This window comes from Ostrea edulis, chromosome 3 (genome assembly GCF_947568905.1).
Source record: "Ostrea edulis chromosome 3, xbOstEdul1.1, whole genome shotgun sequence".
In the NCBI taxonomy this organism is placed as follows: domain Eukaryota; kingdom Metazoa; phylum Mollusca; class Bivalvia; order Ostreida; family Ostreidae; genus Ostrea; species Ostrea edulis.
Genome location: NC_079166.1, coordinates 60,850,486 through 60,873,739, shown reverse-complemented (window position 1 = coordinate 60,873,739; position 23,254 = coordinate 60,850,486). Strand labels below are relative to the sequence as shown.

The 23,254-nt window shown below is 37.0% G+C and overlaps 2 protein-coding genes and 1 non-coding gene across 5 annotated transcripts; 2 read left to right on the top strand and 1 right to left on the bottom strand.

Annotated features, from left to right (window-relative positions):
* The first annotated feature begins 881 nt into the window (after positions 1-881).
* On the top strand, positions 882-8,521 carry LOC125674865 (uncharacterized). 3 transcript variants are annotated; one of them, XM_048912226.2, is made up of 3 exons: positions 882-1,115; positions 1,520-1,632; positions 5,997-8,521. In XM_048912226.2, the coding sequence occupies exon 3, from the start codon at positions 6,010-6,012 to the stop codon at positions 7,042-7,044; it is 1,035 nt and encodes a 344-aa protein (XP_048768183.2). In that variant the 5' UTR covers positions 882-1,115; positions 1,520-1,632; positions 5,997-6,009; the 3' UTR covers positions 7,045-8,521. The 3 variants fall into 3 exon arrangements, with proteins under 3 accessions (XP_048768183.2, XP_048768182.2, XP_056014392.1); XM_048912225.2 differs by lacking the exon at positions 1,520-1,632; XM_056158417.1 differs by lacking the exons at positions 882-1,115; positions 1,520-1,632 and adding an exon at positions 4,353-4,460.
* A 560-nt stretch (positions 8,522-9,081) lies between these two features.
* Positions 9,082-9,154, top strand: Trnas-aga (transfer RNA serine (anticodon AGA)). The gene has a single exon. It is a non-coding gene; the product is annotated as a tRNA-Ser (tRNA).
* A 6,842-nt stretch (positions 9,155-15,996) lies between these two features.
* Positions 15,997-19,166, bottom strand: LOC125676351 (uncharacterized). The gene is made up of 2 exons (XM_048914233.2): positions 18,771-19,166; positions 15,997-16,511 (listed from the first exon to the last, which is right to left on the bottom strand). The coding sequence occupies exons 1-2, from the start codon at positions 19,018-19,020 to the stop codon at positions 15,997-15,999; spliced, it is 765 nt and encodes a 254-aa protein (XP_048770190.2). The 5' UTR covers positions 19,021-19,166.
* Between the last annotated feature and the right edge of the window lie 4,088 nt (positions 19,167-23,254).

The following is a 23,254-nucleotide window of genomic DNA, read 5'->3' as shown; positions in this document are numbered from 1 at the left end:
GGACGCTTTATGGTTGCCACAAAGGCTACAAACAATTCTGCAGTATCATTGATACCATTTTGGGGGTTATGAACTTCCGGAAGAAGTAATTGTGCTCAATTCGTTAACTTAAAAGGTAAGTATACGTTGTGTATATGTTTAAATTACTCACATAAAGCAAACATTCCACACAGAAACGTGTTAAATTTTCTCTCTGTATAATGAAACAGAGATGTGGAACCGTTTTACTGAGATTGATTTCTTTTAAGAAAAATGACTGAATTATTATAAATAATTTTATTTATATTAAAAATATCATGAAATAGTATTTTTAAAAATATTAAATTCCCTAAATATTTGCACGTGTTCGTAATACATATATTAATTTTGGTGTTATTTATTTATATTCATATTTAAACGTACTAATAGATACAGTATATATGCATATGTCCTTCATACAGGCGTTCGTGCTGAAATAAGATGTTGCAGAAATAAAGTTGTATTGCAGAGAGTTTAAACTGAATCCATTTATAGATGATGATAATGCAGGTTCTATCTGTTAATAAAAACCCCACGCGACTACGGGCGAAATAAGACGTTCAAACTCGTATAATGTGTCCAATCTGCGAAGCACCGAAAGCATGTCAATAAATATATAAATGCATTGGGACAGATATTTAAAAAGCGATTCTCATTTTACCTATTCTTTCATTTAACAGGCTATCAAAAATCTCGATCGCACAATTCATGATCCGAGGACTTTAATCGGGCTATAGAAAAACATGAATTAAGATATTTTATGTAGGAACTATTTAAATTCAGGAGCTGTTTTCAGCACAAATATTGAATAATACACACATGTCTTTTGTATACCAATCGTGCAACTTTCTGCGATGGTTCGGCTGTAAACAAATAGACGAGACTTTACGCGCCAGCTGTTCTCAATGACGGATTTATTGACATATGAATTCACACCGAGGATTACATATTTATTATTTGCAGTGAAATGAAAAGATAGTTATCCGTCCGCAGATTTCATTAAATGAAAATGAAAACACCCCGATTTTAACTTTGAATTGAGAGCACACTGTCTAGAAGATGGACTTGGGTGTATAAGCTTGGCTGAAATCTAAAAGGTTTGTGATGTGTTGTGTTATTTATTTTTAAAAAGTATTAGAAATAATTATGTTTAAATCAATTTTGATGTGAAGAGGACATTTGTAAAATGTGTTTATTGTTAACATCTGAAGTTCAATTACCACTCTAATTTTTAAAGATATATCATCATAACCGAACTACATAGAAATTTACAAGACCCTCGATGTCTCTTAAGCTTTTACATGGACGCGCCATCGTTTTGTATCCTCTCAATATAGATAACGGCTCATCAATTTCAATAAAAACTTCGCGCGTGGTGTTTAATTTTAGTGAAATTCAATTTAATTGTTTACCGTGGATTTAATATATCGGAAAACCTTATGCTCAATACACGGTAATGTTAACACGAAATTGATATACATATCTTAAAATGTCTCGACAGTATTCAACTTCTAATCTCTGCAACCGTATTGGGGGAAAAAACACGGTATGAAATTGAACTAAATAGGAGAATAACTGGAGATAGGACAGACGAGGAGAACGTGGAATTTGAATGTATGTAGACATTTCTCAAGTATCGCTTTCAATAACAAGTATTATTACTCTAAAACTCTGTTGTACGACTGCGACATTTCAAAAGCACTGCTAAGAGAAGAAATTTATAAATGTTGTGCTCATACCAGAAATCGTTGCATTATTCAAACAAATGTTAAAATTGCATTGTCAAAGAAAACAAATGATAATCCTAGTATTGAATTCTTCACTAACATTTCTTTTATCCATCGACAGACGAGGCTATAAACTTTATGCACATGCTGTATTGTATTGTTTATTGGCTTTAAGCCTTACGGCTCATCGACATAATACATATTCAATTACAAAGTATATAAACAAAAAACGATGTATACAATATGAAAAGTGGAGTGAATATTAGAGGATGGACATACATGAAGAGAGTTATAAATCAAGTTTACATAAAAAGAAAACAAAACCAGCATATACATTAGACGATAGTTTGGCTAGATCGTAAGAGTAAAGTACTTTTTAAAAATTTACCCAGATTACAGAGTTGTTTTCTGTTATGAATTGACATCAATTGTACCAGTTTAAACATAGAAGCATGCGACCAATACTACTTTTTTATGCAGATCTGAGGTTTTTGTACAAAGGACATATTAAAATAAAATTATATTCGTCCTCAATTGCGTTCAAATTACAAAATTCATACAATCGATCTTGTATTGCTGTTCCATTATATCTACCTTGTTCAATCCTAAGCTGGTGAGCAGACAATCTAAATTTTGCTATAAGATTTTCCAGAATAGACTTTGTCAAATAAAATTGAATGGTAACATTATCAATAAGGTGTCTATACAGAATACATTTGGGTGAATTATCAAAAAATTCATCTCGTGGCTGCATGACGTTGTCAGTTAATGTGAATATCTTCAAAACCCTGTGGAAACAGCATAATTATAAGGAATTAATTTTACTACCAGCAATCTTAATGGACCTACCAACCACAATTTAATAATAATTTTCAAATTATTCTATAAATCTGTGCAATTACCAATTCATTCACCGGCCTTTGTGGAATCGTGGGTGATAATTTAGCAAATCGATGTAACACTACCCCTCCACATGGTTAAAGAGAAAAGTGATGTGGAGGCATTCAGAACGCAAGTATTGAATTGCACGCCTTCTCTGCTTTAAACCGTCAAACAAAAGTTGATATCATTTAAATAAAATCAATACAAAAAATGTTGGATTTAACGAGCTTTTAATAATGACATACTGTAATGGGAAATGCTCCTTTAAATAAAACTTAATGGTGTTTCCCTGTCCTTCCCGTAATGGGCGTGTGTGTGTTGATTATTCAATATTAAAACATCAGTTAGTTTACGGTAGCTAAGTGTTGTCAGGATATCGTTTCATTATTACGACAAATTAACGATCTGAATTTGTTTTATGATATCATTTCTGTTTGAATATTGTCATTTGTGAAACCAGTGAAGGCGAACATGTTACCTGTATTTAATCATGTTCCATCAAGTTACATAAGACTTCATTTTGTCAGAATTGTGGTATCAGGATACACAATTCATCATTCAAACTTCGTACAATATTATTGAAATGATGAGGAGCGTTCTCCCTGAGTTTTAGTAGTCTATCTTCATTCTCAAATAAAATGGGGGTAAAGTAAACATATCTACTTTTTAAAAAATTATTATCGATGTATTTCTATACATTGTAGAATATGAAGACAGACAATATATCTACCGCTTAGGCCAAATAAAATTAATTAGTAGATTATCATTCCCGCCCGCCCCTCGAAAATTACCCCGCCCCGATTTTTTTTATTTTTCAAAATTACGATTTCCGGATATTTTTATGTCCGGTCCGGTATCGTAAACGTACTTTGTTTCACTTTGCCTTTTAGAAACCCAAATGCACATGTAATTATGATCTATAAAGCCTTTTCTCAATGAGAGAAGGCATTTTCGAGGTCAAGAATACCATGGCGAAAAATAAAAAATAAAATCCTCCCACCCGCCCCATTCTTTTGTGAAGTTTGAATGATAATCTACTAATTAATTTTACTTGGCCTTAGATACATGTGAAATCTAGTTGATTTTAGAAATTGCATGCATGCAACATCTCTCTCTCTCTCTCTCTCTCTCTCTCTCTTGCCTAGATGGTCGAGCGGTATTGCGCGCTCTTCTAACGGTGCAAGGACATTCGGTTCCGCAGGTCGCGAATTGAGGATGAATACCACTTTTTGTTAGTCTGCCCTGTATATTGTCAGATTAGAGCTAAATTAGTGAAAAGGTATTACTGGAGTAAACCCTCCATGTTCAAATTTATACAACTATTAAGTGTGAACAATGTTAAAGAACTTTGTAACTTAGGAAGATTTATTTGTAAAGCTCTTGAACTACGAACAGTCTATAATATGTAATTTGTATCGTCATTCTCCTTTTTTACTATCATTATACTATTCTATTGACATCTGCTAGATGCCTTTGTAAGAATTGGCCGTTTATTTTTAGCTTTGTAATTATTATCCATTTTCAGTTTTGTTATAATGCTATAAGATGTATGTCTTTCACAATAAAGAATTATTATTATTAGCGTAACCTGGGTAGGGGGCGGAAGTGGGTATCTACGTATAGAAAATTTCTCTGTTCTTTACATTAAATCTCTTCACTTGGGAAAGGTTATATTTACTCAAGAGTTTATTGCAATATCTGTTTTATGAAAGATTTAAAACACATTTGATTCTCTTAAAGTTACTCCAAATGACTGTATTCCAGTGACAATGGCGTGTAGCGTGTGACAGCGTGCTTAATTGAAATATATCTGGGAACATTTACAATTAATTGGTATGGTGATTTTTCATTTGTATTATAATCGAAGGGGTGTTTACTTATCTATGAAGGATTTCATTGGCTATATGTTTGTCATTGAGAGGTAAATTATTTTTAATTTGTCCTTCTACACATTAAATAATATAACTTTTGTCTACAGAAATTTGTCGGATTGTTAAAGCAATACTAACTGATGTTTTGCTGTTGAAAATGTTTCATGCAAAGTTGTGATTTACAATGTTTATAAACTTTTCATCTTAATATTTATGTTAGAAAACCTACCCAGAGGCTATGGATAAAGTAAAATTACATCATTGTCGTCTCGTACAAAAATTGATTTCTGTATAGTGATATGAATTCAATAGAACCAAAATCTTTATTTTGACAAAATATTAAACTTAAGTTTTAATTTTATCAATGACTATGGTTAAAGTTACATGCAAAACTATCATAATTGCACATTTTTACAACAAAATAATTCAGATTTAGAGCTAATGTTGCTTTAAAGTCCAAAGATTGATTGATTGAATATTGTTTAACGTCCCTCTCTAGAATGTTTCACTCATGTGGAGACGTCACCACTGCCGGTGTAGGGCTGCAAAATTTACGCCTATGCTCGGCGCTTATGGCCATTGAGCAGGGAGGGATCTTTATCGTGCCACACTTGCTGTGACACGGGACCTGGGTTTTTGTGGTCTCCTCCGAAGGACCGCCTATTTAATCGCCTCTTACGACAAGGAAGGGGGTACTGAGGTCCTATTCTAACCCGGATCCCCACGGGCGATATGAACCTGGAAAGTAGAATCAGTAGAGAGAGAGAGGGGGGGGGCGTGGTGCGCCTCCTTTTCCTTTATTTGCGCATGCTTAGTAGTTATTTTGACATGTAAAGTAACAGGTAGCGGGCGACTGTGGTAGGATTGAATATAAGTTGAACTGATGAAATGAACCCCAAACAACCCAAGACTTCAGAATTCGAAGAAAAATAATGTTATTAGGACATAAACTCAGGTGACCTCTTGCAATTGGTTGTCGTCGTGCGTTAAAAATTGAACATTTTTAACTTCTTGATAACTTCTGTTCCAATTCCTTTCAGTTTTGGTATGAAGCATCTTTTGGACAAGGGGGACATAAATCGTCAATTGCACGACTCCTGCACCCCTGGGGCCTGAGGGGTGGTGCAAAACTGTCAAAACTTGACTTAATAGAATATCATACACTACAAATAGGAAATTATACAATGTGAATAGGAAAATATTCGATACAAATAGAAGAAATCAAATGTTGCAATGTTTGACATGTCATACATGGGTGTCTTAATATGATTACATGGTTTCAAGACATACATATGTGGACCAACTTGTTCAACTACATGGTGTAGTAATCATTATATATGTAAAATATTGATGAAGATAAATATATTGGAAACATTACAGGCATATTTTTAAAATTCTCAATACTTTTTAACACTGCCCTGTTCTTCGTTTTCATATTGTTTTCTCTAAAGCATTGCATTGTAGTGATAAGCTTTTATTGATATTTATCTTTTTACAGCCCAAACACAACGATGCAAGCCCGATCACTAACACGGTCTGCTTCAGACCTCGAATTTAAAAAGTCAGGAGTGGACTGGAGTGAGACGTACCTAGAAAATGACCAACTGGACTCGCAATTAGAAAGCACAATTCACCAGATCCGTAAAGCGAAGTACAAGGCGACGATAGACAGCGACTACAACCTCATGGAAGCCCGCCGTCAAGCAGAGGAGATCCAGCAGCTCAGTAATGCTATCAAGAAGAAAGACCGGCCGAACAGCGTCAAGCTTTACGAATGTAGAAACAAGTCGTTCTCCAAATCTCGCGCTAACTCCGCTGTACAACTCATGAATGAAACTATCGCGGAAAAAGAGGAAGCTGCTGAACAAGAAAGTGAAATGACTGAGTTAAGACCTGAGTATCCGGATTCCGTGTCTACGGAGAAGGAACATGGTAACGGAGAGGGGGTACACGTTGATACCAGGTCCGAGGAGGGGGAGGGGGAGATTAAACTCCGTCCCATTAATGTAGCCATGTTTAAATTATCATTGAGAAGTTTTAACCACAACAGACGGAGAGAATCTTCCGCACATGAGATTCATCGCCAGTCCATGTCGATTCCAAATATTCGTCAAACGCAATCTGCAGCGCCATCTAACATACGAGATCGACCGAGAAACATACGAGACATGAAACGATCTAGTGCTAGATCAAGGCGTCCTGCTACATCCAAACTGCGGCAACTAAAGGACGGAGAGGTGTTGGAGGCGGTGGACATACACCCTGTGGTGATACTGGGAATTAACACCCGGAAAATGAAAGACACCAAGTCCAGGCGTGAGTTAGAGGAAATGAGCAAAATTCAAAGGGAAGAAAAATTCGGAAGTCCTGATAAAGAGAAAGCAGAGAGAAAGTCTAAAATGATCGCGTGGGCTAAAGGGGACGGAACTCTAGACAATAAGATTCGTCATTTTATTGCCGACATTGAAGATTTCAAACGTCGTTCCATAGGTTCAGACAATCCTTTATTTTATTATCGGAGAGCAAAGTCGGTTTTGCTAGCGTAACCATTGTTCTTATGGTGTCGGAATGGTATGCACCCCCAACATTTACACATATTGAACACAGTCGTTTATCTTTTATCAAGACAGAACAATTTTGCACCCCCAGTGAAAATTGTTAGTATCAATGTCTTATTTGATACAACATTTTTGACCGGTTGCGCATCTTGGATTTATACATTGGATCATTGATTCGAAGTTTAAATCCAATTTCACTCGTTGCACACGGGTAAGGCGTACGTGAGTACGGCTGAGATTTACGGTAAATACTGAATCTAGGGTAGAGGCATCGTCGCAAGCCACGCAGATTGTCTCCGTCTACACTACGTCAAATGCCGTGGCTGTATGATTTTTAAAAAATTCTTGACTTCATGAATATTTATGAGATTTATCACTGTTCGTTATCTTCACCTTGCATTACTCAACCAATCGGTGAGTTTCCATTTTTTTTCTTTTTTGGTGGAAAGAAAATCGTACGGAGGTCATTGCGTGCTCGTGGCGGAATGATCCGATTGATTGATTGATTGATGTTTTTCCGCCACACTCAACAATTTTTCAGTTATCTGGTGGCGCCCAGTTTTTATTGGTGGAAGAGACAATCCAGATACAATGTACCTGGAAAGAGACCACCGACCTTCCGCAAGTAAATCGGGAAACTTTCGCACTTTCCGGCGCGAGCGAGATTCGAACCCGCATGACCCGAGGATTGCCGATTGAGAACAAACTGGACATTATTTAGCTGTTGTAACTAATGAACGCTTCTTTGTTGACTTAACCGGTTGTAATAAATTTACCATACAATATGCGTAACCACGCCGCTCTCTTTAGATAATTGTCCGGTCAACTCTAGTCTTTCAGATTTCAACACATCCACTTTACTCTGAATTCCCTCATCAAGTTTGAGAATACTATTAAGTTTATTAACACAAGAATTACAACCGTAACCACTGCTGTTAATGCGAATTTCATTTATCAATTACTTATAAAGTTTACTTGCTTCTGTAAACAGGGATCTGTAGCCTTGTTTGTCCGTTATTACTTGTAAACATATTCAATACGTTTTAGCTGTGAGCACAGCCATTAAAATATCGGAAATCTGTGATTGGTTAAAAAACATATTGCGTCATTTTATATATATTCGTGAAAATCGGGGTTTTCGCTGATCATGCAGTCATGGTTGGAGGTAGGGTAGGTACTACCGGACTTGGTAACCGCGGCTAGCGACGATGGGGTAGACGTGGTTTAAATCTTACTTCATCATCCAACTTAAATAATGGCAGAATATTTGGATATTTGCGATTTTTTATATATTGATACCCTGATAAGAAGTGATACCCTGATAAGAAGTGTTGATTAAACCCATATTTTGGCTGATCAAAGTGCTGATTTTTTATATTTTCAATTGTAGATTAATTGTGAAATTGATGATGATATTTTGCAGAACTATTCTCTGTCTCCTTTAAATAAAGTTAAAGCTACCTGATGTTGGTTGACTGTAAACGGTGGTTCGAGGTACACAAATATACAGTTAACTTTAATGTAATAGGATACCCATTATTTTGGACGCATCAAATGAAGTAGGGTTTTGTAATGTTTACATGGCATATTAATTAAACAGAAACTGGCTTGCCCCTCCTAAGTATACTAAGGCTCAAATGACCACTATTTTTTTTAAAAATTGTTCCAAGGTGGGTTTAAAACTACAAGATGTATATGGGGGACAGAAATTTATGCTTTTCACTGTGGATGATATTAGCAAACAAGTCCCAGATTTATATACATACTACAGTTGTAACAAGTCAGCTGACGCATCACATTTCATACAATGTCATAACAAGCACACACGATAGTCTGAGTGTCTAATTCGGAGAGTGGTGGATGGTATGGCCGCATTGCGAATCCGAACCAGGGGGAGATACATGTAACCGGATACCGACATCACAATGTAAACGGGCAAACTGGTACACACAGGCGCCGGAAGGGTTGAAGGATTTCAAATTTTGAGTAATGTTTTGTAGCGGTCAGCCGGGTTCGATCGCCGGTGGCCAGATAGCTCAGTTGGTAGAGCACCTGACTAGAGATTCAGGGGGCCCGGGTTCGAATCCCGGTCTGGTCCGTTGCATTTTCTCCCTTTCCTGTTAGATTTGGTGCCGTTGACCACCCCTGGAATTGGAGGTGAAAGTCCTCCCAGGGGCAAATAAGAACTTGGGTTGTGTCTTCAGGGGCGAAGACATTTAAGGAGGGAGGAATGTAGCGGTCGGCCGGGTTCGATCACAGGTGGCCAGTTAGCTCAGTTGGTAGAGCACCTGACTAGAGATTCAGGGGGCCCGGGTTCGAATCCCGGTCTGGTCCGTTGCATTTTCTCCCTTCCCGTTACAGTTTATACATATTTGAATTTTCAAGCAAAACTTTGAGATTAATGCAGAAATAAGGGTGGTTTCATAAGAAATTTTTGTGTGGGTAGATATGGGACTTTAAATTAGTTTTACAAGCTTTTTTAACAAATTTAATTGGGTATATAAATGAATGTCCTTAAAGAACTGATAAAAAGTATCTTCTGCAAGATTGTAAAGTTTGGATAGTTAGGCCAAGTAAAATTAATTAGTAGATTATCATTCAAACTTCACAAAAGAATGGGGCGGGTGGGAGGATTTTATTTTTCGCCATGGTATTCTTGACCTCGAAAATGCCTTCTCTCATTGAGAAAAGGCTTTATAGATCATAATTACATGTGCATTTGGGTTTCTAAAAGGCAAAGTGAAACAAAGTACGTTTACGATACCGGACCGGACATAAAAATATCCGGAAATCGTAATTTTGAAAAATAAAAAAAATCGGGGCGGGGCGATTTTCGAGGGGCGGGCGAGAATGATAATCTACTAATTAATTTTACTTGGCCTTATTTCAATCGGTTTCGGATTTATTAATGGACCTCGTGGTTTGAAATTGATGTTGCAGTAATGTTTTCCCGCTTTGCACTTTTCTAAATTGGCATTTTCTATCATTCTGTATGTATTTTTAACCATCCTTTCGAAATTCATTAAGTTGAAGGAAAACTGACTTTTCAAGTGCTGTGGACTAATAGGTCTTGATATATTAAGTTGTGTAAGTCCAGACTCAGTCTTATAACGTGGAACAGAATTCCTTCTCAGATAAAACCGACTCAGTCGGCATTTGAACCTCGCTTACGTGATCCGCGGATTAGCCGCTGAGCAATTCTTACCTGATTCTTAATGGCAAACTAACAACTTAACTTTATGACAAACGGGTAATTTCAGCTTCTCCAACGTCAACTTCCCATATTTATGTAGCAATATTCCATTATCACCTGCATATGGTGTGTATATTTTGCAACTGATTCGATACACAAGAGCTTGTTCTACGCATGGTCAGTTTTTTAATCGAGGCAAGCTACTGACAAACAAGTTGATGTTACAGAGGTTTCTACAGTCAGCATTTCGCGAATTCTATGGTCGTTATAATGATCTAGTTTGCCACTACAAACTATTATTACGTCAAATACTGTCTGACTTCTTTTATACCGATTGTTAGGCCGTTCTTGGTACATTGATTTTAACTACAGATACTCCGTTTACCTGATCAAGACGTAGGGCTCATGGCGGGTATGACCGGTCGTAAGGGGATGCTTTCTACTCGTAGGCATCTGATCCCACCTCTGGTATATCCAAGAGTCCGTGTTTGCTGAACTCTTCATTGTGTGTTCATTACAGGAGTCATGTCAAAACATGATGTAAAGAACGATAATTCATGTCGAAACGCAAAGGAATTATATTTAAAATTAGTTGAACTGTAGCTCTTTAGGGGGGGGGGGGGGGGGGGGGGGCAGAGAGATACATATCCACTCCTGATAAAAACCATTGATTTACGATGCAGTTTGTTTTTCTGCGCACGGTTGAGATATTATATTGCTATAGGTTTAGGCTTACGGCCATTGAGCAGTGAGGGTTCTTTAGCGTGCCACACCTACTGTGACACGGGTCATCCGTTTTTAAGGTCATCTCCGAGGACCCGTGACATTCACACCTGATGCCGAGCGTTTGACGATGGAACTGTTTTAACGACTTAGGTGTGTCGCGGCCGGGATTCGAACCCTGTACCATCAACTTGTTTGTCAGTAGCCTGCCTCTATTTAAAAACTGACCATACGCAGAACAAGCTCTTGCGTATCGAATCAGTTGAGAGATATAAATGGAAATATTGCTACATTAATATGTTTAGAACACTGTAGCTCAATAACAAGCATTGCGGCCGCAGTTTTTCTTTTTAATTTCCAAATTCTCCAATGTGAAAATCAAAAATACTCTTTCCAAAAATTTGACATTACTCCAAATCTCAGGCGCGAAAATCTTTAAGCGTAGGTATTCTTCCTGCATACAACTCGGTAGACAAGTTTCATTATTGTGTACATGTAAATAAGAAAGATAACTGCATCTGAACCATGTATGTTTACTGTTTCTGGTTGAAAGGGTTATGGCTCTTTACACATATATGCCAGCGCTGAGGTATTTAACATTCATATAAGTAACTACAGTCGTTAATGAAGCGAATTCTATTGATAAAATATATGCATTTTCTAGCATGTGTACTACATCTTAATTTACATTGCTAGGATGCATGTATTATCATGTCTGATTGACGTAACTTGTATTTACAATGTTATTCTTTTACATTTGTTGTAGTAAATCGTTTTCATCGTTGCGATCGTTTTCATGGACATCATCATAACGAGAGAAAAAAACCGATTACGCAGTTAGAAACAAAAGTTCTCATCACAACGCCATCTTGGTTTTCTTTTTTACCAGCTGCATAGTTCAATTTTCGGTGAAAAGTTCAATATGATATAATTAGACCCTACCGTTTAGAAGCAATTCTCGGATATGTGTGTGTTATTTTTGTTCCGCTATAACAGGGCCTTTTAATTGATTCCACAACATGTTAACTCATAGAATTTTATCTAAAATGCAATTTATAAAATGACAAGACTAAGTGAACAGTTCACCTCTCCGAGTACATGTTGCTTCATAAATAAACGACAATGAAGGGATAATTGCATGTTAATAATCGATTTCTTAATAGATAATACAAATCAAATAATATTTCAATGCCGATTCTGCAAGATTGGTCTATCCTAGCGGTCGCGATAGACCTAAGTCTAGTGACAGTTCCATCGCCAAACGCTCGGAATCAGGTGTGAATGTCACGGGTCCTCGGAGATAACTTTAGGTGTGACACGCTAAAGAACCGTAAGCGCCGAACATAGGCCTAAATTTTGCAGCCCTTCACCGCAATGGTGGGTGACGTCTTCATATGAGTGAAAAATTCACGAGAGAGACGTTAAACAAGATACAATCAATAAATCAACCAAATATATTTTACCAGCTGGAAAACAGTGAGAGGTTTAGTGTTAAGAGATCTATTTCATATAACATGCCACTGCCCATCAAACCTGATCACTGGATTGCGGATTCCGCGTCCCTTTCCTCGCTCTTAGTTACAGTCCCAATTTTCGCACGTTAAATGCCAGATTTATAGCCATTTCCTAGTGTTATCCTGGAATAAAACAGGTGAAATATGGAATAAACGTACTTGCTGATCAAATACGAGTAACATTTTCCCAAATACTCCCTTTGCATCCTTTACTACGGATTACTCCGTTTACCTGATCAAGATATCGGGCTCACGGTGGGTGTGACCGGTCGACAGGGGAATCTTACTTGACACAGGACCAGTCGAAAGGCTGAAACAATGCTGTGGTAGAAAGAGTTGTTTCCATGATTAATGAGGAGCATCCCTCTCTGTTAAAGTGTTCCTCTTTATAAATTAAGTTGGAGATTGATTTTTACGACGTTTTGACATTATTTAAGTATTTTACGGCGGTTTAATAACAAATATATGTTTGGTTGTGGTGAGTGTATGAGTTTCCCTGACACCCCCCCCCCCCCCAACCAGTGAGCCGACTCTTTTTTTCGAAAATCAGGGAAACGATCTTTTGCGTGATCCCTGACACGGGACATTCTTTAAAGTAGTTCGCATTTGAGATTTGGAGTAATGTCAATTTTTAGGGAAGTGTATTTTTGATTTCTACATTGAAGGAGAATTAGGAAATTGAAAAGAAAACCCGAGGTCTAAATGCTTGTTATTGAGCTACAGTGTTCTAAACATGAACTTTTTTGCACTGAAAACTGACTCAAAATTTATTCAATTAAACTTGATTTGTCTGTTGGTGTCAACACAACATGCGGAACATGAATCAGTCATTACATAAAATAGATACATTTATAATAGTGTTTACTTGTGTCACAGAAATCCCAATATCCCAATATATTTACCAAAAAGAATTTACATATAGTATGAAATATTTTAAATCATTATAGGAAATTTTAAAGTGTACAACATCATATGGAAGTGCATTGTGATGAAAACTACTTTTTCCTTTGCCCAAAGACACCAAATTAGAAGCAACATTGTAATTCATCCCTGGGCATTAGTTGCTGCAGTTTAGTCATTGATACCACACCAGTTGCACAATTACATCAGGACATCCTACATATCCTTATCACCACCTCCATGTCCAGATGGTTCAGTCCTGTGTCCCACTCCATACAGATGGAAATCGTGGTGCCATCACTTTCCATTACATATGTATCTTTAATGCAGTCTTTCATGTGTCGTATAAATATGTGCAAACACTAGTGTTTACATGGTACCAAAGGTAATGTTGTGGATAGACCCCTGAGTTGTGGATAGACCCCTGAGTTGTGGATAGCGTGTATAGATCGTATGTACATAACCCCCTCCCAAGTCTAACTGATGAAAAAATAAATATAGAACCAATATCTCCAAAATATGCCATTTTCCCGAAAAACACTTTCATACGTCGACCTGAATAGTGTGTTTCTACCTTCTATTACCTTTTGAGATGAACACTGTTGAAATACCTGTATACATGTATGTATATTTTACATACACATAGGTGGACAGTTGTTAGTCTGCAACAAGTTGTTTTACTGGGTAATCACATTTGATATCCTTGATTTCGTCCATCCTATACTCAGGCACGTTAAGGAGGTACTCTACATCGTCATAATGGATGACTTCCTTTTAAAACATGGATGAAAATGTAAACATCAGTAATATTTGTATTTGTCTATTCATTTCAAAAGTCATAGCCTAGGTGATTAGTTCAGTTGGTTAATACGTCGACTGCTGAATTGTAGATCGCGGGTTCGAGTACAGCAGAAGTTTTACACTTTTTTCAAATTGCTTTTTACTAAAACTGCATTTTTTGACTAAATAATGTTTTGAAAGTTTTCAATTTCAAAATATCATTGTTCCTATCTTCCACTTTTCATCCATATGTAAAACTTATACGGTACCAATTTTGATGCACCAGATGCGCATTTCGACAAATAATGTCTCTTCAGTGATGCTCAACCGAAATGTTTGAAATCCGAAATAACTATGAAGTTTTAGATCCAAATATAGCCAAAAACTGCGTGCCAAACAAGTGGAGCCAAATTCGTCCAAGGATAAGAACTATGCATGAGGGAGATAATCCTTAATTTTGAAATGACTTTCTAAATTTTATAACAGCAATTAAATATACATCCGCATTTTCAAGCTAGTAACGAAGTACTTAGCTACTGGGCTGTAGAGACCCTCGGGAACTAACAGTCCACCAGCAGAGGCCTCGACCCAGGGGTCATAATGTAAAACTTATACGGTACCAATTTTGATGCACCAGATGCGCATTTCGACAAATAATGTCTCTTCAGTGATGCTCAACCGAAATGTTTGAAATCAAATTTCTCTGGTGTAGTATACCTCCTTAAAGTATAGAGGAGAGAATTATAATTTTGAAAAGGTGGTTTTACGTTATTTGGTTTCCATGGAAACAACCCCCTGACTGTCCAATGTTGAAAAACTTTTAAAAAAAAAACAAAAAAACACCAAAATCAAGCAGTAAATAAACAGGATGCGAAAATAAATCACGAAAAATTCAATCCGAATTTCCTTAGTCTCGCTTTAATATGCAATTTTCATAACAAACTTTTCAAGAAAAATGTTCGGAAATTATGTTGAATGTAAGTATTATTATCATTATACATTTATATAGCGCTTTATCTTATTCAAACAATTACCCTAAAGCGCTTTACATGTAACTCTTTAAAAACAACCTACAACAAAGGATAATAAATACATAGACAAAGGCATAAAGTAATACTAAAACTGAGGTTGTTTTTTTTTTTTAAATAAAACAAACCGTATCCATAACTACCCAATTACAGATTAAATACAAGTTTAAAAAGGTATGTTTTCAGTTTGTTTTTAAAAACAGTTAATGAACCCTCGAGACGAACGGGGGGCAGTTCCACAAAGTTAATGAAGAAACATCAAACCTTCTTTCACCATATCGTTTAGTTCGAACTCGTGGCTTTAGAGGGTATAACGAATCCGCAAAACGAAGTATTCGCTGTGGATGGCAGATTTGAACTAGCTCCTGGATGTATGCTGGAGCTAATCCATGTAAGGCCTTGAAAGTATATAATAGGATTTTATAGTTCGTTCGATATGTCACAGGTAACCAGTGAAGCGATATGAGAATGGGTGCAATTTAACAGCCTACTTGTGCCAATATTCACCTATATAAGTTCAATAACCCTTTTATTATATAGCTAAAGTATTTAGTTGTTAAATTATATCCCTTTTCACTCAAACTACTCCAAAATAGACGAGAATTCATCAATATTGGCAGTGTGCAATAACAGCATGCATTTCTTAACTGTTCAATATTTAACCCGTCATTAATGCATGAAGCAAACTGATTTTGTAAATGGGGACATCATAATTTATGTACAGTAAAACATTTTGCTTAAGTAAATATCAAATACCGGCTCTGTCAGATTCGGAGGACCGTAGTTTGACATTTTGGCTTGTTTAGAATGATGCTAGTGAGAATGATGCTTTAAAAAGAAGGGTCTCATACGTGCTAGAGCATACCACCTGTAGTTTATTTATGATTAGTTCCAAAATGCCCAATGTGATAGGTAAACGGGCATCCGATATTGAATTTGTGCGCTTCATACCCTGCAACAATTTCTGCACTATAAAATGCTTAGTCGGATCCGCATTCCAGTGGAGTTTGCAATAAAAACTAATGGCAGAGATGTATGCTTTAGCTGTGGATTGCTTGTAACCATGTATGGATAAATGTGCAATAAATGTATTGATGTGAGCATCCGGTGGTGTCCAAGTGTTAGGTAGTCCCTGAATGCTACGGAAATGGTTGAATGCCTGAATACCCACCATATATGCTTGGTTGGTGTTTGCTGACAAGGATGAGTGTAAAAGGCGGCTTATTTCACTTGACAAAGCAGCCTCTGGAACGAAGCTGGGATTAGCTGAGGGTTGTGGTCGGCTGTAGGTGCCAGGTTCCTGAACAAGTCCCACTGCTTGCGAGATATAGAATCAGCAATTTTATTTGTTTTCCCAGGGATATGCTGGGCTTTGAACTGAATATTGAAGTGCAATGTTTGAAGGATAAGTGGTCTAACAAACGACATGACCCGATGTGACTTAGATGACTGTTTGTTAAGAATGTGTACTAAGGCCATATTGTCCGCATGAAATAGTATCTTTTTGTTTTGCAACCTACTGCCCCATACTGATATGGCTAGCACAATGAGCACAAGTTCTAAAAATGTGATGTCTTTCAAGATGGAAGTAATGGCCCAATCATGTGGCCATTGAAGGTAGGTCCACTGACCCTGAAAATAACACCCGCAACCTAAACTAGATCCACCTGCACTGTCCGTGAACAGTTGTAAAGTGTTCTGGGTGGCCCACTCCCTCTCTGGGAAATACACTACACCATTGAATCCCCTCAAAAAACTTATCCATGTATTCATGTCTTCACGCATTGAGTGATTGATTCTGATATGATGCGATGGCTTAGTGGGACCAATCGTGGCGTTGTAAAATCTACGGTTGAATGCCCTGCTACCGGGTATTGCTTTGCCAAAAAAATTTAACTTGCCCACCAGGCTCTGAAGGGTAGATAACTTAATTTTATTTTTCGAGACCCAGAAGAGTAGGAGATTCATGAGTTCGTCAACCTTTTCTCGGGGTATTCTAATTTGCATTTTGATAGTATCAATCTCCAGACCGAGAAATATTAAACAGGTAGTGGGTTGAACAGATTTATCCTGGTTCAAAGGTATTCCCATCTCGACACACATAGACTGAAATGTATGCATAAGGACATGACAATGGCTTGTATGCGCACTGCCTGCAAAAATAAAATCATCCAAGTAATGGTGAACCGTTTCAATCCCTGATTTAGTTATGACCAACCACTCTAAAAATGATGAGAACATTTCAAAAATTTTGCATGAAATAGCGCAACCAAAAGGTAAACACTTATCAATATAAAAACTGCCATTCATATGCAAGCCCAAGAGTTCGAAATCAGCTGGATGAACCCGAATTAACCTGAACGCACTTTTGATATCAACTTTTGCAATGAACGTCCCCTTGCCCAGAAGACTAATGGTTTGGACTACAGTATCGAATGAGGTATACTTAACAGATGTGTGAACCGGGTCGATATGGTGGTTTATACTATTTGACGGTGGGTAAGAAAGATGTGTGATCATGCGCCAACCGCCATCTGCCTTCGGAACGACACCTATTGGGGAAACGTGTAAATTATGCAATGGGGGGTGGTCAAAAGGACCAGCCATTCGCCCTTCAAGCACCTCTTTATGGATTTTTTCTTGCAACACCTCTGTGTGCTCAGTGGTTGATACAAGATTACTACAAAACATTGGCAGTCGAGGACCCGAATACTGCAATCTAAACCCCCGAATTAGACCATTTTTTAATGAAATAGCTGATGTAGTGTTTGGGTATGTGTGGAGATAACTAACAACTATGCTAGTATTTATTGGCGAATTTGCCAGGGCCCATATATCCAGACTGCTGTCTGGTTTGGCTTGGGATAAAGGATTGTGACTGGTTGCTATTGGCCCGAAAGGGCTGATTGTTGCTTGGTCCCTCTGGTTTGCCCGCCTTAGCCTGGGTTTTAGCACAATCACTTGACGGATGGTTGTCGCCACACTTAAGGCAACGGTGTAAATATCTACACTGAATCTTGTGGCACGACCCCTTGTAATTATAATCAAAGCACTTGAGATACTGATTTGATGGTGGCTGAGGGGATGGGGTGTTTGAAGGGGTCATGTAAATGAGCCAAAGTTCTGCATCAACCCTGCCCCAGTCCATAGACGGATTAGTTGCCACACGCAAGCGAAACTGCTCGTCATAATTAGGCCAACCCTGTGACTTTTCTGCCCCCAGTCTAACGTCGTGGACGTACTTTAATAATTGCTGTGTTTTTTCTGGATGAGCAGCAATATATATGCTAGTAAATATGAGGAACGCATCTGTCCAGCGTTCAATAGTAGTGATTTTGTTTGATTGCTTAGGATGTGCAATAATTTGGCCAAATTTGTTGACTGAGAGAATAGATGCTATCTGAAAATTACTGCTGTCGCGTACAAGCAAAGTGGCTAAATTAACAAATTCACCGTTGACTATTTTATGTTTAGTGTGGTTATCAACATGATATGCCAATGGGGCCTGGTTTGAATTGATCATTGTAGGTAACGGTTGTGGGCCCTGATTAAATTCATTGTGCAAAATATCATTACCTGTACTCGGCGTTAATTCTACCCCAGGCTGCACCCGCTGTGGGGGTTGAAAGTGGTCTTTGGGCTGGACGACAGGTATCTGAGGCTGGACGACAGGTATCTGTGGCTGGACTCCGCCATGTGCTACACTGGAGTCAGCATTGCTCCTCCGTGTCCTGCGATTACGCCCTGTCTGTACTGCCTGAGCATGCTGAGACTGGTCCGACGTCGTGGATCTGGGTGCCCCCCTTTTTGATTTGGTCTTGGACATATTTTAAAGTGTTATGGATAGAATTGATGCTGCACCAAATTGATGACCACGCCGTTTGGAAGAATGTTCCAGAAAGGACGTGACGTGTACGTGTCAATATATATTAGACTATTGCAGAATTAAATTTCCCGGAATAAATAAGAACCCCCCCCCCCCTTTCCCTTTTAGTAAAAACTGACGAGGATACAGTTACGGAGATAAATGTGCATATCCAAGACAAGCGTGGATATGCGATATTATTCTATTTATAAAGCGCAAAATTACATATGGTTTCTATGCGTTGTACAATGTTTGTGTTAATAATAATATACCAATAAAAACCTACAAGACACAGGGGCTAAGCCCGTTTTGGGCCCGAACTCTGTGATGCCATAAATATAGAAAGGGGTCTAACTCTGACACAGATAAAAAAAAAACTAACCACTCGCTTCAAATGCCTAAAAAATCTTAAACTAGGTAAGCTATGCGTAATTTGTCGTTTTCCTTGCATAGATTACTGTTTTAACTACTTGCATGCCAAATTTCAAGTCAATGGTTCTTAATGAACGCACTAAATACCCGATAGACTTAAAATCTCAAATACCTTAAAACTTATCAAAACATTATTCTTGTGATATTGCACTTAAGAAGGAAATTGAACATTATTTCTTGGCTTTTTTAATTTTTTGTTTTTGTTTATTCTATTTCATTTAGATTATTATTACCCATTTTCCCCTTCTTTAAAGTTTTAGACATTTCGGGTATTTAGAGTATTCATTAAAATGGCAGCTCTTGTCAACAGTTGACGCTGCTGAGGAAAAATAAGTCGTGTAACGTCTACACGAAGAACATTATTAAAATATGAGGAAGTAAGTAGCGTATAATTGAGGTGAAATTTTAATTGACAGGTCCGAAATCTTCCATACTAGTCTGAATTTCGCTGCTGTCATAGGCGAGAAACGACTCCGTGACCTGGACCGGTAAATGTCCTAGTAAAAATAAACAAGTGAAATCGAGAGAACGATGACGTATATCTTTGTTATTTTAAGAACCAGTGACTTGAAATTTGGCATGCAAGTAGTTAAAACATTAACCTATGCAAGGAAAACGACAAATTACGCATAGCTTACCTAGTTTAAGATTTTTTAGGCATTTGAAGCGAGTGGTTAGTTTTGTTTATCTGTGTCAGAGTTAGACCCCTTTCTATATATATGGTATCACAGAGTTCGGGCCCAAAACGGGCTTAGCCCCTGTGCTACAAGAGCTTTAAAGGAAATGCTAAGACAATAGACAAAATTTAAATAAAACATGGTAGTAAGATGTCAAAGTAGTTGATTTTGACTAGACAAGATACAATTGGCACACAGGTATTCGTATACTGGATCAAAATTCAGTTTGCAAGATATTGCACATGGAATCCTTGATATTGCACTGAATTTTACATTCGCATGGCGTATTCACACTTGAACAAGTCTTAGAGTGATACTTACGTTCTTGCATAATGTTTCATGTGCTTCAAGCTCTCAAAGTTCCAATTGTAGTCTATTCCACAATTGTGCACCTAGTTTTTTCTATGGCTCTTGCATCGTATTTGTTTGATGATTTCTTCACTAACAGTTTTCATTGGTCAGATGATGATCTCTAAGTCCTTTGTGGCTGGTAAACAGGACATAGCTCTTTCATGTATGCTGGTGTTGAGAAAGAGTGTAATGACTTATGAGAACCTAAATATCACTCTAAGACTTGTTCAAGTGTGAATATGCTATGCGAATGTAAAATTCAGTGCAATATCAAGGATTCCATGTGCAATATCTTGCAAACTGAATTTTGATCCAGTATATGAATACCTGTGTGCCAATTGTATCTTGTCTCTTTCAATCTCTCTCCCTCTAACATACTTCCTCGACTATTGTACTTGTTGCTATGTTTATGCGTATAGATGTGAACAAAAATAAAAACTTACCAATAAACTTTGTTGCATTTTTTCGATCCGGAAAAACTGTCCCAAATCAAAAGTTTATCTCCATTTTTTGACATGAATTATTCCTGTTATTCAAGAGCGACTTTGTTGACCTTAGAAACCATTTCCAGCCAAAAGTGATGACAGGACCAGTCTCTCTTTTAAAGATATATACATATGTAGGATTGTGCAAAAGCTTCGGATTTTGTATTCACTTGTACAACTCGATAAATTTCTGTAGACAGTCAATAACAAATCACATATGCACAAGTGATAAATATCTATAGACAGTCAGTAACAAACCACATAAGTGATAAATTTCTGTAGATAGTCAGTAACAAACCGCATAAGTGATAATATAGGATTAAACGTTCTTTTTGAAGAATTTATCGATGTGTAAACTCCGGACATTTTGCTCACAAACTGAATAAAAGTGCGAAGCACTTTTATGTTAAGTTTGTGAGTAAAATATCCGGAGATTACACATCGATAAATTCTTCAAAAAGAACATTTGATTCTTATAATTCCAATTCATTCACTTTACTAACAATTCCAAAAATTTGAATAGTTTCCCCGCACTATGTTATTTGTTTTCAGGTGTGTATGAATACATCGCGTTTTCGGATTTATTGATGTGTAAACGTTTGTTCAGCTTTATTTTCGTCCAATCAAAGCAATTGTAATAAATAACATTGGAATTATATATCTGTAGACAGTCATTAATGAACCCCATAAGAGATAAATATCTGTAAACAGTCAGTAACAAACCACATAAGTGATAAATATCTGTAGATAGTCAGTAATAAACGACATAAGAGATAAATTTCTGTAGACAGTCAGTAACAAACCACACAAGAGATAAATTTCTGTAGACAATCAGTAACAAACCGCATAAGTGATAAATATCTGTAGACAGTCAGTAACAAACCGCATAAGAGATGAATTTCTGGAGACAATCAGTAACAAACCACATAAGAGATAATTTTCTGTAGACATTCAGTAACAAACCGCATAAGCGATAAATATCTGTAGACAGTCAGTAACAAACCACATAACTTGACATAAGTGATAAATTTCTATAGAAAGTCGATAACAAATCACATAAGAGATAAATTTCTGAAGACAAACAGTAACAAACCACATCAGTGATAAATTTCTGTAGATAGTCAGTAACAAACCACATAAGAGATAAATTTCTGTAGACAGTCAGTTACAAACCTCATAAGAGATGAATTTCTGTACACAGTCAGTAACAAACTGCATAAGTGATAAATATCTGTAGATAGTCAGTAACGAATCACATAAGAGATACATTTCTGTAGACAGTCAGTAACAAACCACATAAGAGATAAATTTCTGTAGACAATCAGTAACAAACCGCATAAGTGATAAATTTCTGTAGACAGTCAGTAACAAACCGCATAAGTGATAAATTTCTGTAGACAGTCAGTAACAAACCGCATAAGTGATAAATATCTGTAGACAGTCAGTAACGAATCACACAAGAGATAAATTTCTGTAGACAGTAACAAACCACATAACTTGACATAAGTGATAAAAATATAGAAAATCAATAACAAATCACATAAGAGATTTTCTGTAGACAGTCAGTAACAAACCACATAAGAGATAAATGTCTGTAGACAGTCTGTAACAAACCAAATAAGTGATAAATATCTATAGACAATCAGTAACAGACCATATATCTTGAAATAAGTGATAAATTTCTGTAGAAAGTCAGTAACAAACCACATAAGAGATAAATCTCTGTAGACAGTCAGTAACAGACCATTTAAGTGATATATTTCTGTAGACAAAGAGTACCAAATCACATAAGACATAAATTTATGTAATGTATACCAACAAAATATACCGTTCTTCAAAAAATACAAGAAAAACGTCCCCATGAAATCAAAATGAAAGTTATGAACTTTCTAATACAAATGCAGTGAAATTTAATTAATTATAGAATTAACAAGCATTGATATCACAATAATCCCAGGATGCACCCGTGTAACACCATGGGACAGACTCATCTCCGAAGGGGTTGCGACAATAGTTTTCTTGATCGGCTAAAAAAGCGTAGCGATGGGCCCGTGTCGAGTTATCTGACCAGAAATTACATGTTGCTCCAGTTTTAGTCACGTTGGTTTTGCCGTAGTAACCAATCCCATTTGATGTCGTAAAACAATTTCTTCTAAAAATTGTCTGAAAGTTTCAAAATTATACCATTCAATATGTAGTTAAAACAGACAATGACAATAGAAAATATTTACTGCTTTTGACATCTTTCCC